Source organism: Anarrhichthys ocellatus, unplaced genomic scaffold, assembly GCF_004355925.1.
Source record: "Anarrhichthys ocellatus isolate YVR2014 unplaced genomic scaffold, GSC_Weel_1.0 scaffold65, whole genome shotgun sequence".
Taxonomy (NCBI): Eukaryota; Metazoa; Chordata; class Actinopteri; order Perciformes; family Anarhichadidae; genus Anarrhichthys; species Anarrhichthys ocellatus.
Genome location: NW_022280095.1, coordinates 1994004 through 2011853, shown reverse-complemented (window position 1 = coordinate 2011853; position 17850 = coordinate 1994004). Strand labels below are relative to the sequence as shown.

At 43.3% G+C, this 17850-nt stretch overlaps 1 protein-coding gene across 12 annotated transcripts in view; it reads left to right on the top strand.

The window, feature by feature from the left end:
• The window catches only part of fryb (furry homolog b (Drosophila)), a 50109-nt gene that overhangs the window by 3156 nt on the left and 29103 nt on the right, over positions 1–17850 (top strand). For 6 of the 12 annotated variants that reach the window (XM_031872557.1, XM_031872559.1, XM_031872558.1 and 3 more), the window contains exons 1-7: positions 82–4261; positions 13995–14188; positions 15455–15508; positions 15655–15794; positions 16292–16382; positions 17036–17115; positions 17302–17382. In XM_031872557.1, the coding sequence (XP_031728417.1) occupies positions 4021–4261; positions 13995–14188; positions 15455–15508; positions 15655–15794; positions 16292–16382; positions 17036–17115; positions 17302–17382 (881 nt within the window). In that variant the 5' untranslated portion in view covers positions 82–4020. The other 6 variants (XM_031872565.1, XM_031872560.1, XM_031872563.1 and 3 more) reach the window with 4 other exon arrangements.

The window sequence follows — 17850 nt, the reverse complement described above, 5'->3', positions numbered from 1 at the left end:
TGTGTATATATATATATATATATATATATATGTGTATATATATATATGTGTATATATGTATGTATGTATGTATGTATATGTAAGACTGAGGGGCATACTTTATTTACTTTATCTCTGGCTAATATTTGTGCCTGAATTATTAAATGTGGGAGTGCATGTCCTACAACCATTGACGGGTTTTTAATCTCTCGTTGAGTTTTCAAACTCGGGTCCTTCAGTCTAGAGTCTAGACAAACATTAACAAAATTGAACCTGACATTTTTATGTATCTTGTCTCTTTTATATCCTCTGAGATGCCGTTTCTCTCCCCAAGATGATTTCCCCTACAAAGGAACAGTCGAGTCTAAAAACAAACAAACACAGTGTCTCTGAAGGCGTCTTCAAGACTGACCTGAATCCGCATTGTGACCAGTTGCGTAAGCAGAATCAGTATTTCTCTAACGGCTGAAGAGGGCACCATTGTAGAGCCGGTGAGGAGGCTTGATGTCGACTGTGATCGGTTGGATCAGCAGCGGCAGTAATCATAGGTGTAGCAGTTGTACTATTTCTACAACGTATGATAGTATTTGTGTTGCAATTATTTAAACTACATACATTCCATTCTATTAGATTATACGTGTGAAAGACCCAAAATATGTTGAGTTCATTTTAGTTTAAAATAAATCAGTGCAAAGAGACGTTAAAGTAAAGATAAAGTTAAAACACTGTGACTTACATGCCGTCAATACGTCTCATTAAAAGAGTCTTCATGTATTTATCTGTGCTGGTGTTGACTCAACATGTGTAATAAAATCATGTTTACTCAGAATAAATCTCAGGCTGCAGCTGTCAGTAGAACAATAACGTTGAACTGAAGTGCACTTGTTTGTGCGCTCAGTTCTCCTGTTAGACCGGGTTGGCTGAGCGTCCGGGACGATCTGGGCAACTGCTAACATGTTTGAGTGACGGGAGAAATGAAAGGTTTCCCATTGTAGCACAGGTCTCGGAGGGAGCAATTTAAATGATAAGTGGAGGGATGATAATCAGAGAAGAGGTGGCTCACGGGGTGAGGTTACTTCCGAGTGACAAAATAACAAGACACAGCCAAACAAAGGTGTGTGGTGTCTGCTAATAGCATCTTGGACAGAGTATAACAATAACAAGTAAATCAATGGTACATTCCTTGTAGCCTCCTTTTGACTTCAACCATTTCTGCGGGGGAGAGGTTGTAGTTTTATATTTCTGTCTGGTTGGCACCACTAAGTCTTCGTCAACCTTTTCCGAGTTCCGGCTCCAAAGACAAAAAGCAAGAAACCATCAAAAGTGATCAAAGAGTGACTGAAGTGACGGGAGGAAAAGTTGGGGTTTAGACAAAGAAAGACGTGCATGACTGAATGGGGCGCTGAGGCAGCAGAGAAGTCATAGTTATTAACATACTGTTGCTGTTTATCCAGATTTTCAGCCCGTGGTTTGTGTGTGTGTGTGTGTGTGTGTTTGGGTGTTCTCCCAGTCACCCAAAAGCATGTCTGCATAGCTGGTAGAAGGCGATGCTTGGCTCATAATTCAAGTTCGTGCTGATTTATGTGCAACATCTGCTTACTAACCCCTCATTAAAGGAGGTTATGATAATCAAAAGGGAATAACTGTGATTATGAGTGACGTATGTGGCGTGAAAATGAACCCTCGGGATTTATTTTTGGGTATGTGAATAAAAAAATGTATTTATCTTCGATGATTTATTAGACTTGATGATATATATTTGAATCTTGTCATTGATGCACCTCGTGCGTCTCAGATCACTCACGCACCCACATAGAAACAATCAAGAGACTAAAGCACAAGAGTGCGAAGGGAAGACTAGACGGGGTTATCCTTGATGAGTATAAACACAACCGACTAATCAGGTCAAGCAAACAACAGGAGTCCATTATCATCCGTACACCAGAGTGCAACGGGCACCTGTCAAGATACCTCAAATGTAACGTTTCCCATCAGCATATTGTAGTTTATCATATTCAGTAGTAGAAAAAGAGTAATTAAAATGTACTGTTTGCATATTTTGTTGTTGTCACCGTCTCGTGTCATCACCTCCCCAGCGCTCTACTGTTTGTTTGCCAACACATTCCTGAAGACGATTGGGTAACCTGTGTCTTATCTTTCATTGGTTGGTCGGAGTTGTCAGTTAATGAAAGGAAGAAAAACCAAAAAGCAATCTCCTGTTTGTGTCTGCATGTGTGTAAGAGTGAGTGTGTGTGTGTGTGTCTTAATGCTCCCCATGGGGATGGCACGCCTCTCTAACTGACTTTGGCACCGTGCCTCCCTCAGCTTGTTTGCCACCTTTAACTATTTCCGTGCCAGATGGTTGCTGTAGAAAAAAATGTAAACATCTCACTTAAAAGGGTATCTTTTTATGAAGAAGTGAAATGATCTGCCATCAATATGAAGTTTTTTCATGTGCATCCAGGAACTTCTCGAGTGAAGGTGATTTTTCTTTTACGCCAGATAAAAAAGTGAAAATAAAAACATTTACTCTCTTGTATTAAGTAAAGAGTAAGATCTTAAGACTGATGTATTAAGACTGTTGTGCTGACATATCCTTCTGGCTGTCATGTCATGTTGTTCATTATGTTTACTCATAAGAGGACGTTGAAAGATTTGTTGTTTTTGAAATCTACACACATGAGCTCTCGGGCGAGGCTCTAATGGAGCTGATGTCATGACAATCGTGGCGTAAACAGCAGAAAGTCACCTCGGGGTGAGCGTCTCCTGAGAGATACTCACTAGCCTGTCGACAGAGAAAGAGAGCGTGACATACAGGAGTGTGACGGACAACTGTGAGAGTAGATTCACCTTTGATGGATTTATAATCTACTCTGTGTTAACTGGCCTCTCTTTACTCTTTGGAGAGAACTTTATGTCGGAGACTTTTGTAAAATCTCTGTTTTTGTTGTACATTGGCAGCATTACAGGACCACATGTAATTAGGGCCAGACCAAAACAGTCACTGTACTTCCTGTAAGATGTTTTTTGTAGATAAGCACTGTCTGTGTGGATTCTTCCTGTTTGTGTTTGGCTTTGCCCCCCCCATCCCCGTCTGTAAAGGGGAGTGTCCGCCCTCGGTAATCCTACACCATTAACTCATTGAGCTGACTGTAACTGGCTAAACAGCCTCGACCAGTGAGTGCAGAGACTCACACCCACAGGCCATGTGTTTGGCTGTTTGAATCGAGCACACGCAGCATGCCATTCTATACTTCTTTACTGAGAGAGAGAATCAGGTGTGTGTGTGAGCGAGAAACAAGTCATTTCCTCATTGTCAAAGGAGGGAGGTGGTTGGAAAAAAAAAAAAACCCAGAGACAGAAAAAAAGTAGAAAAAAGATGGTGAGAGAGAGGGGATAAGAGAACCACCCAAACTTCCCAAACCACCCAATCAAGGTGCGCTGCTGGAATTGGATCCCTCCCTTCTTCATCACCTGAGAGCGGAGACTCACAGCTGAGCCTCAGAGACTCGGTGAGAGAGACACAGAAACAAAGACCGGGTTAAGAGCAAAAAGAGCGCGTACGGTGATGACAGCTGAACTTTCACGGAATATAAAATTGCCTCTCGAACAAAAAGAAAGATGCAGAGGTGTTTTTTCTTTTATCTTGAGCAAGAGGGAGAAACTCTGGATGGGAGAACCTGAACTCTCAGGAGAGCTGTGCATCTGAAAACAACAAAGCAACGAGCTCACTGGCTCTGGATTGAATGAAAGTCGTCCTACAGACAAGAAATCCTCGCGCGAGAAGAAATTGGATACCAAAAAGGAGATGAAGAAAACGAAAACAGGGATTTTTTTTTAGGACTGCCTGAACAGTCTGTTTAAATCTTTTTTTTTGTTGCTTTTCTGGAACAAGGCAACCCATGTTCCTTTGTGTTGCTTCCTGCTGAGTCTCCTGTAGAAGCATCATGGTGTTGGTTCCTCACGAGCTCTGAGGTGGGCCACGTTTTTTCACAAAAGACAACCAGGAGGAGGAGGAGCACCTGCGGTTTGGTGGAGACTATGTCTCTAGAAGATGTAGGAAGCACTGCGAGTCTCGGGGCCCAAAGCAGCGCCTCAGACCGCTGCAATGGCCACTCTCTGAGCCACGGTCAGGACCAGGATCTGGACCACCAGAGCCAAGGCCAGGATGGGATAGTTATGGAGCGCATCGCCTCCCTGTCGTTGGACATGTTTGAAGCCAGTGACTTCACCGGGAGGTTTAGCAAGATCCAGTTCAGAAAGAGGACCACGATCTTCCAAGGTAGGTGGAGACAAGCTTGCGATCATTTGTTTTGGGGTTTTTTTCAGAGTGAATGGGAATGACCTGAGGGTTTTTTTTCTCATGCTGGAAAGAAGTGGAAAGGCTGGTTGAACATCCAGCTGAAATACTGGTCAACCCCCCCCCCCCCCCCCAACTGGAATGTGGGCTGGGTTTGTATCCAGCCTGGGATTTGTAAACGTCTCAGATCTCTGACTACCTGTTCAGCCCTTCTGTCCCTCCAAGGCTCCTCTACTCTGTGAAGTGAGGACTTGACTTGACAAGTGTCTTTGTTGTGGTTTCTGTAGACCCTGTGAAAAGTGATACCTTCTCTGTTTTGAGAAAAAACGCACAAAATGACTCCACTAATCCTTATTATATAGAGTGTGGGGGGAAGACACGCCGATGTGCTTCTGGCCTCACATCAAAGCACTAGTATTTTGTTTTTCCCAACCCACTCACTCTCTCTCATGTTACCTTCTGGAAGCTTCATGTCCAACCACCATGTGGGAGAATGCCAAAACCTTAAGTAGTCTAGTAGTTTCTGTCTATTCCTGGAAAGGGAAATCATAAGGAGGCCACACACACTCTCAGTACTTTTGTTTCATATTTTAACTTAGATGATGCCATTGTCTAAAGTATACTAAAGGTACAGTATCAACAGAATAATCTTTTATTCTTAGGTCACCAACATTACAATCGAATGAAGAGTAAGGAAAGACTTAAGAGTTCAGAAGTGTCTTTAGAACAAACTAAAGGAGAGATAAGAAAGGAGCTCATTTTGTATCTGACAACATATATTTTGTGGGATTTGGTGTTGGTGTGCAGTGAAAGGTGAGGTCTGGAGTCAGGTGGTTCCTGTGAAAGAAAATACCACCTGCACAAACAATAAATGAGCACTGTGAGTGCTGTGATAATGTGCATATTAATAATGTGTGAGGCTTTGATGTTGGGGAGACTGTTATGCCTGGCATGAAAACTGCTGACGCACACACACACACACACACATTCTTCACTAAAGGTATCTATTTGATCAGCGCAGCTGTGTCAAGGAGACACCACTGTGTGAACTGTGACCCTCAAACAGTCCCTCTGTGGTTGTGTGGCTATTTGTGTGTGTGTGTGCGTGTGTGTGTGTGTGTGTGTGTGTGTGTGTGAGAGTACTCATCTGCTGTGTATGTGATGGACCAGTTAACACCCACATGCACATGTCATAAGAGTTCAGTGTTGTCTTGTTCAACAGACCACACTGCGATGTATGTAGTTGAAACTATTTGGATAATTGATTGATTATTAAAATAATCTTTTAGACGCTTCACATTCCCTAGTTCCAGCATCTACATCTACAGATCCGCTGCTTTGCTCTTTCAGATGGGATTGTAAACGGACTATCTTTTGGGTTTTGGGCTCTGCTTACACCACGGGTGTGTGTCATCATCGCATGTCATTTCGGCTGTCAACGTTAATCCCTTTTGTAAGTTGATGCCAAAATGAAAGTTGGCTGTTGTCGTGTTTGTTTTCTCTCTTCTATCAGTGAGACATCCTCTCTCTAGCTGACCCCGTTGTGTCATTTTCAAGAGTCGCATTCTCCCAGCTCATATCATATCAATAATATAAGTTTATCTAGTTCATAGATTTGAATTAGGGTCTTCAGGATTTGGATAAAGTAGCTCAGTAAAAAATCACGACAAGAAAGAGATCTAATAACAGCAAGTGTATATCCAGAAAGGGCAGATGGGTGTGTGTGTGTGTGTGTGTGTGTGCTTTGGTAAATACATTTTTGGCTATGCAACTGCTTAAAATTCCTTTAAGTTAAGGTTAAATGGAATGCAATGCAATTTCTGTTTTGTGCATTTGTCTGTGTGCATGCATGAATGTGTGTATGTGTCCGTGTGTGTGTGTGTGTGTGTGTGTAAGACTCACATTCCAACAGCTGGCATGCCCAGGCCCCTGCTCAGAATGTGAGGAATCCTAGGACCTCCATAAGGGTGTGTGTGTATTTAAGTCTTTGATTTTGATTTGTAAGCTGAATAAATGTGAGTCACTCTGGCAGATATGTCCCTATTCCCTGTTTAGGTCCTGAGTTTGAATAGATGAGAAGATGAGTTGCACTAACAAACACACTTCTCTGCTCTGTTTCTCTTGACTTTGCTATTTAATCTCGCAAGAAGTGTTGCTCTTACTCTGCCTCGTCGCCACTCCCACAAGAACTACCTGTGTCATCATGTTTAGTTTGCCCATGCATAACAACTAAAACCTCCCTTGGTCCCACAGCTGGCAGACGTGGCTTTTCAACCCGATGAGAAATGTGAGAAACATGGTCAACAAACAGTAATCCTTGACATGTCCGTATACTTTCTCTTGAGCAAGAAGAGATGAGGTTGCGGCGGTTTGAGATAACAAAGGACGGACAGCCTCGGTCAAACAGTATTCAGCAACCATCTTTGAGTTCAGCTGCAAGCAGGCAACTCAAAGACAGGCAACTTTCAGTTGCAGGAGAACATTTTGAAAGTCAGATTTTGGGTTTACGTTTCTGTGATAGTCAACTTGTCTGAATTATCCAAAGTAATCAGGTTAACACAGAGGCAGAGGTTGTTATTTGCTGGTACCGATTGACCCCGGACTGTAATGGAGAAAGCAGAAGTTGCAGACAGGAATAGCCCTGCAGTGCTTCTGCTATATTCCTCCTCCTTTGAGATTTGACTGTAATTGTCTGTTAATGTGAACCAGGCCATCCTGTGCTCACTAGCTCTCCTGCGAGCCACCGCTTTGCATGATACCGTGTCTTATGCACTTTCTGCTCCCCTCCTCACTCTCATTGTCTCCCCCTCCCTCACCCGTCCACATGTCCTGTGGCACTTCCGCGCTTCATCCCGGGAATTACACGATGACCCTAATTATCCACTTGTTCTTCCACTCATAGTCACCCAACCATAGCGTCCTTGCCCGCGATGGCCATCATATACATTTCATGCTTTGGCAGAATTGTGAGGACGGCCAAGTGGATGTGTGACTGTTTAAGGTGAAGGGAGAGAAGTTACTTTCACTCACCTATTGTCTAAATGTGAGGAAACAATGCTTAACCTCTTTAAAATGATTTGTCAAGAATGTAACCACAGCCGTGGAGTGGAAGGTTAATACTGGCTGCAAGCAAAGTGCTGGTAAATGTTGGTGTTGGCCCACATTCTTACTTAAGGAAGTAAGGAACAAATTAAAAGTGCGTGCTGGTGGTAAACCAGTAAAAATGTTAGTTATCAAGCAAGCCCAGGAACACAAATCTCTCAAGCCAAGATAAGAGATATGCTAGTGCAGCAGCAGATGTTTCCTTTCAAACTGATTTCTTAAAGCTAAACTGTATTGGCAAAATCAGCCAGTGTCATGAATCGTTGCACCTGAAGTGAACGCCAAACATTCGTTTAAATGCCAATCAGTGGATTTAGCTGAGCAGCTTGCCAAACATTAACATTGTATAGTAATTACTGCAAATGGCACAAGCAAGTTAATTTACCGCGCAGCACCACCCTACAGTGTGTCATACACCATCATCTACCTCTGTTGATTGTGTAAAGCACATGTACTGGTTAAAGCTATATCTATAAATCTGACTCACCCAAACATCAAATGAAGCTACTTGGTAAAACAGACCCCAGGTGGAAGCTGTTCATTCCCATGGGAGCATGTATGTTACAGTGGTAGTATTTACACACACACTTTGATACTGTCTGTGGTACTGGATGTTTTATATTAGAAGTCCCCTCCACCCCCGTGGAAGTTACCCTTTAAACTACAGAATATCTCATTGTGCACCGTATAGTGAATAAGGAAATCACAGAGAAAAAGATAGATGATGTTTGAATTGTAAAGGTAATTTATTGTGCTTTGCATTATGGGACAAAAGTGTCCACCCCACTCAGGAATCTACTAAAAGTACTACTGTTTGCATGCCGCACGCACTTCATATCAACCCTTGGTCAGAATGTACTGTATGTGCCGTGTGGAGGCAGTGACACCATTATTGTTAATCCTGGCTATTCGCTGGAACTGACTGCCTATCAATGCTTCTCTTGGCTCTCATTGGTTGACAGTAATTGCGAGTCAGAACAGAACAAAAGTGATCAGGAAACATTGGATTTCTGTATATTACTCCATCATCCCCTCCTCCCACTGTCTGGTCTTTGTACCTCACTCCTTCCCACATTCCCCCCTGTGCAGTACCATCTACTGTATGTTATTGCATCCCTCTCTCTCTCTCTCTCTCTCCCTCTCTCTCTCTGTCTTTCCTCTAAGAGGATTGGCTGCTGGCTTCTACCAACATCTGTGTATCACTGTCCTGAGAGAGCAAAACAGAGAGGGGATGGGGAGTGTTAGCCAGCAATATAGCAATACAGAGCGCAGGCGAGGCTGATTGCCGTTTTTTTTCCTTTCTCTTTCACACTCTGTTTCGTGCACACACACACACACACTCAGCAGCAGACAGCCGCAACATCCGCATCGCCGGCTGCCCACCCGCATCCCTCTCTCCCAGTCGTTCTCTCCTCTTTCTCTCACTCGCTCCGTCCGCAACGCCTCATCCTGCCGTCCGGTCCTCCCTCTGCTGTCTGTCACCGTGGCGACACAGCCTCTGCAGCCATGGCGACAAGCCAGCAGGATTCGGGCTTCTTTGACATCAGCATCAAGTCTCTACTCAAGTCCTTAGGAGGGAGTGAGTACAGCTACCGACGTCACATGTTGTCGATGCTGGCGTGCCAAACAAATGCGTGACTAGTAGTCCGTAGCTCCTGCAGCGTACAGACTACGCGTACTTTGTTTTTGTTAATCTGTGTTCGCATGAGACGGAAAAACATGCAGCATGATCCACACTGTCAATATCTGGCGATGTTACATAACGGAATAATGAAAGACAAGGGGGTTGAGCGAGAGAAAACTGCTCCAGGGTTTAGTTGGGAGTAAATCTGGATTATACAGCGTATTATTCCACAAAAAGAAGAAGTCAGTCTCTGACTTTCTTACAATCTTTGTGCACTGAAAGCTAAATACGCAGATCGTGTTGACATGTGCTGTTGACAGTCAGAGAAGTCAAGTCATCTCAATCAGTTCTCCAGTCAGTGTTTACCAAACAGAGAGTAAAGCTACTGTATGTCACGCTGAGGCAACAACAGCATCGTCCCCGACTGGACATGCTGTACTCTCCCCACTCTCAGCTATAGTGAGTAAAACACACAGCTGTTTGCTGGCACTCTAATATAGTCGTGACCGTGCAGCCTGTAGTTTACCTTTTTAATGTTTCTTTCTCCTGACACCACGCTTTCCTGCCATTGTGATTTTTATTTGTTGACTGGGACGCTGCTTTTGTTAGTTATAGATGCCTTTCAATGCGCTCTATTTGCTAAACGGTCTGTGGGTTATACGCATCCCCTCCATCAGACGCCATACAAATGTTTCCGTGTGTGTGTGTGTGTTGTTGGCAGGGAAGCTGTTTAGGGCTGTGCTGAAGGTTACTGTCAGCAGGGGTGGTGTTGGTGTCAGGAATACAGAGGGATTGCAGGGGATGTGTTGATGGACCCTCCCTCCCCCCTCCTCAGCCATTTATGTGATGTCATTAAACACATTAATCACAGGAACCACGATGAGATGGTGTGTGTGTTTCCTCATTCAGTCGCCGAGGTGCGTCTGCCCCAAGGTCATGATGATGAACGCAGTCAGAAGAACAGGCCCAAGAAGTCCGAGTTAACTTTGTGCTTCAAGCACGAGTTACTTATCAAAAGAAATCGCTAGATAAATAGCTGACCTCATCAAGTTCAACTTGTTCCATCTCATGCCAGCCGTGCTGAAATATTCTTGTCTATGCCTGTATCAGCCATGTTAACACACACACACACACACACACACACACACACACACACACACACACACTTGAGACAAGCTAGCTGGTTAAAAGAACAACCCTGAATCCAAATGTAAACAAAAGGGTCACCCCATTATCAAAATGGAAACCTGGTATTGTAACTGTTAGCTTATTATAATTCTCTGATGCTCTGAAGGGTTTGTTTACATCTGTAATGTTAAAAAAAAAAAAAAAATTCAGCTGTATGTCATACTTTCCCATTGTTTATTTGAATGCACTTGTAATTCAAGCCTATTTGTTTACCTTTGTTGTAGTTAAAGCTGCCATAAGGAAGCGACTGAAGGACCTACAGTAACGCGGTGAAAATGCCAGAATACTTTAATCAAATGCAATGAGTGTTTGTCAGCCTCCTCTGACAACACACAGGCTTGGTTCTGTTGGGTCTTGTCGGGGGCATTCGGTGTGTTTGTGGAAATCGTCTGTGCTTTTTTTTTTTTTTTTTTTTTTAAATGACTCATCGCACTGCCAACAAGCTGTACAAGCTGTACAAGAGTGATTTATCTTTTTACAAGCCGAGACGACTTGTTCCGATGCACACGAGCCCAGGTCAAAGCCCTGGGGTCTGGATTTCCACTCTCTATATGAGGACTGAAGCTTGAAAAGCTGTGTTCTTGATGAGTCAGGTGGTGTTTGTGTGTCATCACGTTAGTCATGATTCATCACTACAGTATGCTTGTTTATGACGTGATGAACGAAGGTTAACCTAAATCTAGATGTGAAGCAGTCTCTCTACCAGTAAGTAGGCTACATAATATTTATTATTCATGTGCATCCATATTTTCCTACATCCCTACTGTCAAGTATGTTTTGTTTAAGTATCCAAATAGTTGCTGATCCATTTCCTGTACATTGATTAATTGCGTAATCGTTGCCGGTCTCCTACATCCTCCCCCGTCTCCGCTGTCTATCTGCTTCTTTCTCATCTTTCTTTTTTGGCATCTCGGTCGATTAAATAAACCTTTTAGGATATAAAATGTAATTGAAACAAGGTGGAATTGTAATGACTAGACGTGACAGATTACTGTTGCTTAATCTCTTGAAATGCTGAGTCATAACAAATGTCTACGAGGGTCCCGGGGAAGTGCACCGGTGTGCTGTATCGACAGCTTTATTGGACACGTTATGTCTTCCTGCTCTCATTTCTTCTAAAGCCCAAGGCTCACACACACACGCGCACACACGTCTTAAATTCATGTCACATAGAAGCCTTACCGGATTATCTCTGTTTAGAGTCAACCTCATATGCACTGAATTAGATCAGTGCCGTTTGCTTTCTAGTTTAATCACATTACCTAGTTTTCCTGATTTGTCACCGTCTGCATCGGAAAAAAATTGTTGCGTACATGTGTGTCTTTGTGAATGTTGTTGGCGTTTTGCGTGTGTGTGTGCGCGGCACTCGTGCGTGTGTGTGTGTGTGTGTGTGAGTAGGGGTCAGTGGGAGTGGTGGGTATGTAAGAGTGACCTCCAGTGGTCTAAATATAGCGCCTCCCTCCTCCCCTCGCCTCTCTCTTGGGGCAGTGTTGAAATTCCTAACCCAACTCTTCTGGTCAGATCTCCACAAGGAGCAGACTTTACTTAACTGCTACTGACAACTAAAGGGTTGAGCCACAAAAAGCCCACTCTGAAGGAAGCACTTTATTGCCAATACAAACTTTCCAATGCAAGGATTCCAATGTCGCGGGAGCGACGGGAGGCCGGAGTGGCAGCAGGAGCAGAAGTTGAAACTGATAGCTGGTCTGTACGCTCATGTAGTTCTCAAGCACGGGGGCCCTATAGGCAGCCTCTGATCGACCCAGGCCTCTGCTGGAGCCGTGCAGTGGAATATTTACTCGATCCCCGTCGGTAGAGTTCACTCATGACGGAGGCGGTCGTCTCTGCTGCTATTCTGAGAAGACACGTTGGCGTCATCTCCCCCTCCGCGATTGCAACACTCGCGGCTCTGAGGAGTCGAGTCGTCTCGAGCTATGGCTCTCCCGGTCTGCGGACACCGCATATCTTCCTGTCTCTTTTGGATTGAATGTGGAATTACAGCTGTCATGAGAGTTTCACGTCTTTCACTTTACCCGTCTGTCAGTTTCTGAAGGATGGAGCTTCACACGTTTAGCTTTGGTTAAACCTTCCTCGTGCCAAAGCCAGACGTTGTTCCGATGTCTGTATTTACTGTCATGGTGGAATAGTTGGATATTAAAGACAACCTTCGTCCTGTGCCGCTAATCACGACGCAAGGAATTTCTTTTATTTGTCTATCATGGGAGCTGTATTTCACACCTCGTAGACGCAGCTACCCATCCCTCCTGCATCCCCCTTTTGTACCCACGTCCACCCACTGTATCCCTGTCTCGCCGTCTGGCTGTCTGCACCATGGAAGTGCCAACTAAGTGGAGCAGGGCTAGTGTCATCAGCTTCATCAAGGGCCTTGGTAAGCACGCAGGAGGCACGTGTGTTCGTGTGCACGCACGCATGTTTGCCTCGTTCGAGTGTTCGGCTTTCACACAAACAGGGTCACTGTCTATGAGGCCCTGGGGGGCCCTGTTCTGTCCGGGAATTAGTGTTTACATTTCACCTCTGCAGCGAGGTCAGGTCACGTGGTCATGAAAGGTCAGTTTAGAGCCGACACTGTTAACTCACACACTCTAGCCACTTCTGGGAAATGCTCTTGTACTTCTCGGCATGTTCGGGGAAGTTCATTACGTACAAGTAACCTTTGTGTGAGTTTTTAGTTTTTTGTATACTGTATTAGATGACATATGATTAATAATAATAATCCATAGTGGATGCAGAACTTCCACAAAGTCTTGCTCAAGCTTATACTGCATAGTCACCGACGCCATTTCTTACAGCGATGAGTTTGTTCTATTTTAAGGGCATGTCAATATTCCTAGAGACGCATGACAGGAAATGCCTTCTCCATCCGTATGTCTCTCTGTCCGTCTGTCTGTCTCTCACTCAGAGACTTCAGCCGCTCCATATCCGTCTTTCCCTCTGTGTGTTTATCATTACGTCTCGCAAGAATTGATGGTTCCCAGCCTCCCTAACGATGGAATCAGAAGGGAGGAATGAAAACATGGACTGCCCAGCGTGTGTGTGTGTGCGTGTGTGTTTAGAAGTGTCTGGAAAGTGTTGCCTGTCAAACCTGGACACGCACTCACCACAAATAAGTCCTGACTGAGGAGTTTTGACTTCACAAAAATAAATGATGATCAGATTTTCAAAGAATGAGGTTTATTGAGACAAGAGGCTGGAGAATGAGCGTGAGGGTTCGTGTCTCAGCTGCACGGTGTTGGGGGGGTTCTTTGATGAAGATAACAGCAGTGTGTCAGTTTGTATTGTAGCAGTCGGAGCTGCAGAAGTGGTTGTGACACAAAGCTCATGGAGGCAACTATGGTTCTTTTAAACCCTTTTACCTAAAATAAATTGTAGCCCCGCTCAGAGTCATAACGGACAGATATACATGTTCTTATATTAAGTGTGACACACACTTTCTGCTTAGAGATCATTGAAAAAAAGATGCTCCTCCTCATGGAAGGAGAACCTGAGATTCATCACGTGTTTAGTTTCTCAGTGTGAAAGTACTCCAGTGATAGTTGTACATTCATGGGTACATGGCAGGAACAGGAACTGCCATTACATCATTTGGCATAATTAGCGGTGCCAGTTTGCAAAAATGTAAATAAACAAAGGCTAAAATGATGGCTAAAATATTTGACTTTTTTTTTTATTGCATCCCCACAAACCTCCAAATTCTGGGAACTGTGGTTCCAAAATCTTAAAATATGAATATGCCCCTAATAGAAATAAGACAAAGAATAATAATAATGTCTCCCCCCCCAGCCTCTCCAGTGGGACTGAAGCCCCCCCTCCCACCAGTCAGTGGAACCTCGGGAGAGAGGAAGGGTCCTGTCGTCATGGCGCCCGTCAACGTGGACCCTGAGAGTAAGCCGGGCGAGTTCGTCCTAAAAAGCTTGTTTGCCAACTTCACCCTGCTCTCCGAACGCAAGATCCGAATCATCATGGCCGAACCACTGGTGAGTCCTTTCTCATCCCGTCTCTCTCAGGTTACAGCAGCATTCAGGGCTACACTGTATCTGATTGTGTTATTCAGAGTGATATGTTGACATTTACTTCTATAACAGAGGAGGTGATCCCCAGCAGTGTGGCTTATATAGAATATAACCATCATTTAGAGACGGCGTCACAAATGTTCAATATACTGTATGTGTTTTCTGTTTCTACTTATTTTTCTTCAGGGTCATATTTGAGCCTTATCTCTTTTCCTTCCGTGATCACACAGTACAAACTGTTTTACATATTAACAAACCTGACTGATGATTAGTAATATCTCGTCTTTTTTTAGAAGGAACTAGTTGTTTTAGTCACTCACTGCGACCTCTTTGCAGGCTTGATCATTTGTCAGCTATTAAGGCGTATTGACTTCTGCCGCTGGTGCACAATGCTCCCGTATATTGCATTGCTTTTTATCATTTCCTGTAACCTCTGGTGCATTTATTTTTGTTTATTAAGGAAGGTATATGCTCCACCTTAATGGAACACATACATTTTAGTCTCATCATGCCCCCGATGAATTTTAAAATGAACATGCATAGAGTGCGGTGGGATTTGATCAAAACAGAGCCATGTGGATGTCTTGGATTGACATATTTGCCTGCAGAAGTAACAAAATATGTAAGACGTACTTTAAACCAACCTCTGAGTCTCTCATATTACCACTCACTAAGTGTACCAGAAACTTCTTCTTTGGGTTTAAATGTTTAATTAGGGCTTCGTCCCTTTCTCTCAGGGTTGTTGTATGTTTACGGCACTCAGTGCTGAACACCTGATATGTTTCTTGAAAGGAACATAACGAGGTTAGTGTCGAAGCAGCTAGTTTGATACTAAGCAGCGAAGTCGGTCCTGGGCTTGTTTTAGGCACTGAGCCGGTGATCACATTTGCATTTAGCTGAAAATGCAACACAAACATACTGTAGGTGTCAAGTGTCTTCGATGTTTACGGACTACACAGGTTGAGTCTGGAGAGACAGCAATCTCAAAAATGGGAATTAATTAGTAGTTCATTTTAAGAGACATGTCTTATTTTATCTTTTGTATGTACTAATACTCTTTAATGAAGCAAAAGTATTTCATATCCTATTACTCGATTAGTATACAGTCGATCTGTAGAATACTAAACTACTAAAATGATCGATAGCTTCGGCCCTAGTTCTGATTGCAAAGTTTCATAATAAAATGTCTTCCTGTTTTTACATTAATGTCTGTCTGTTCTTGTCTCACAGGAAAAGCCACTTAACAAATCTCTGCAGAGAGGAGAGGACCCACAGTTCGACCAGGTGCGTGGAGCTGACATGGACACATTTTACCCGTCCGAACCCGTTTTTCCTCTGTCGTCCACTTCTTGTTTTATTTTGGGATTAACCTCTCTCTCTCTCTCGCTCGCTCTCTCGCTCACCTCCACCTGCCCCTTCTCTCGGTGCAGTTGATCAGCAGTATGAGTTCTCTAGCAGAGTACTGCCTGCCGTCTATCCTGAGGACTCTGTTCGACTGGTACAAGAGGCAGAACGGCCTGGAAGACGAGTCCCACGAGTATCGACCCAGGGCCAACACCAAGTCCAAGAAGTGAGAGGACACAGACGCCACACACACGATTTGTAAAACTCTTCTCTGCACCTAGCTGAGAAGTTGGAGTAGATTTAGAAACAGAAAATGCACGGTCAAAAAACAAAAACACACAACAATCCAGCATGTCAGATGTGCAGGACTATTTCAATATGTTCTTATGAATTATTTAGTGTATTCGTCCTGGCTCGTAAAGTTTTTTTAACTTAAGACAATAAGCAATACTGTACTAACTGCATTTAGCCCCCTCCCACACAAACAGCAGAAAAACAACGTCTACATTAAAATAATACTGCCATTGGAAAAAATACACTAATGAACGGCAGAAGCTTGTTTCCAAATGTCAAACACACCGAGTACACACTGCTACATATTGAACCAGATGGTGCCTTCAATTAATTCATTATCAGAACTTTAATAAAAGCAGATTCTCGTGTGTGTTGAGTACAAAGGCAAGAAGAGGATCAACACTGTTTCTTTGTTTCTGTCTGTTTCAGTGATGAGCAACAGAAAGACTACTTATTGGAGAGGAGAGATCTGGCGATAGACTTCATCTTTTCTCTCGTGCTTATAGAGGTTTTGAAGCAGGTGAGTCTCAATTTACACCGTAGACAACATGTCTCCTCGTATTTATTGGCATGAATGGGTTTTATTGTACAGTATTTCAATCACTGGGAACGAAGCTGCGCTGATTAAGTTCTGTTTGTCAGGAAATGATTTTGGATATTTAACACACTCTTCCTTGATTAAAGGGAAAATGTTTGTGTACGTCCAATCGCAATCACACAGTCCAATCACTGTTGATGTTACATGTAGTCAATTAAAGCAATAAATTCCTCACTCCGTGCTCTATTGACGGCGAAAGCTGAGTTGACATCTGTTGTTCTCCCTGCATCCAGCGTCTTTGTTTGACGTGACAGTGATGTAGTTGGATGCAGGGAAACAGAACTTCCTAAACCTGCTGTAAGTTTCTTTGTGAAAGAGCCATCCCAAAATATGAGTGGCGAATTTTCCCTTTAACACTTACTTACTTGATATCAGTTGTCCAGTATTTCCCACCCCACTCATGTTAAACTGTATCTAAATTAACACAACTACAAAACGTTCCCCAGACTGTGAGCAGAATACATAGAAATAGCTCATCTTATTTGGACGTATTGTTTTAATTTCATGTTCAGATTCATCAAGTGAAAAGATGGAAATCTTAACAAAATAATAACAAACTTTTTCTCTCAATCCAGATCCCCCTCCATCCTCTTTTGGATGGACTCATCCAAGAAGTCATAAACCTGACATTCAAGCACTTCAAATATAAAGAAGGGTAAAAATGATCACATGTAGAAACACTACATCTTTTTCAGCGTAACACTGTCTTCACTTTCTGACCAACTTCAACATACTCACATGCGGTGTTGACATCAACGGCTCTCACAAGTATAGCAAATGTGTGTATTGTTATCTCAGTCACTACATACTATAATATTCACGTCTTGTGTTCACTTCTTAGGTATCTGGGACCCAACACAGGCAACATGCACATAGTGGCTGACCTCTATGCTGAAGTAGTGGGAGTTGTAGCTCAGTCCAGGTAATGTGCAAATTCATCTTCATGCTGCTCATGTGTTTATGAGTGCATGCAATTTAAATGTTTGTACATCAACAGCATCGACATTAATGTGTTGAGGTAATTTGCCACATACCCAAGTCAGTGACAATAAGTAATATCTGAAGTTTATTTAATATCTCAAAGCTAATGAAGATGCAGAGTGTTACAGTAAATTCATTTACACTTATTCAAAATGCTACAATTGGCCTTACAAGTTTGCACTTAAATATCTACAATCCACTTTTAAATGTGGCTTTATTTCCTTATTTCCACAGCTTTGAATGAAATGTGTGTCACAGTGAAGGCAGATGTGTGATCCAGGTGATAACGTAGTTAAAGTAGCTGCCTGTCCTCTTGACCCCATTCAGCTGCCCCTCTGTCTTGAGTACAAGTGAGGGAAAGAAAGTGTGTGTGTGTGTGTGTGTGTGTGTGTGTGTGTGTGTGTGTGTG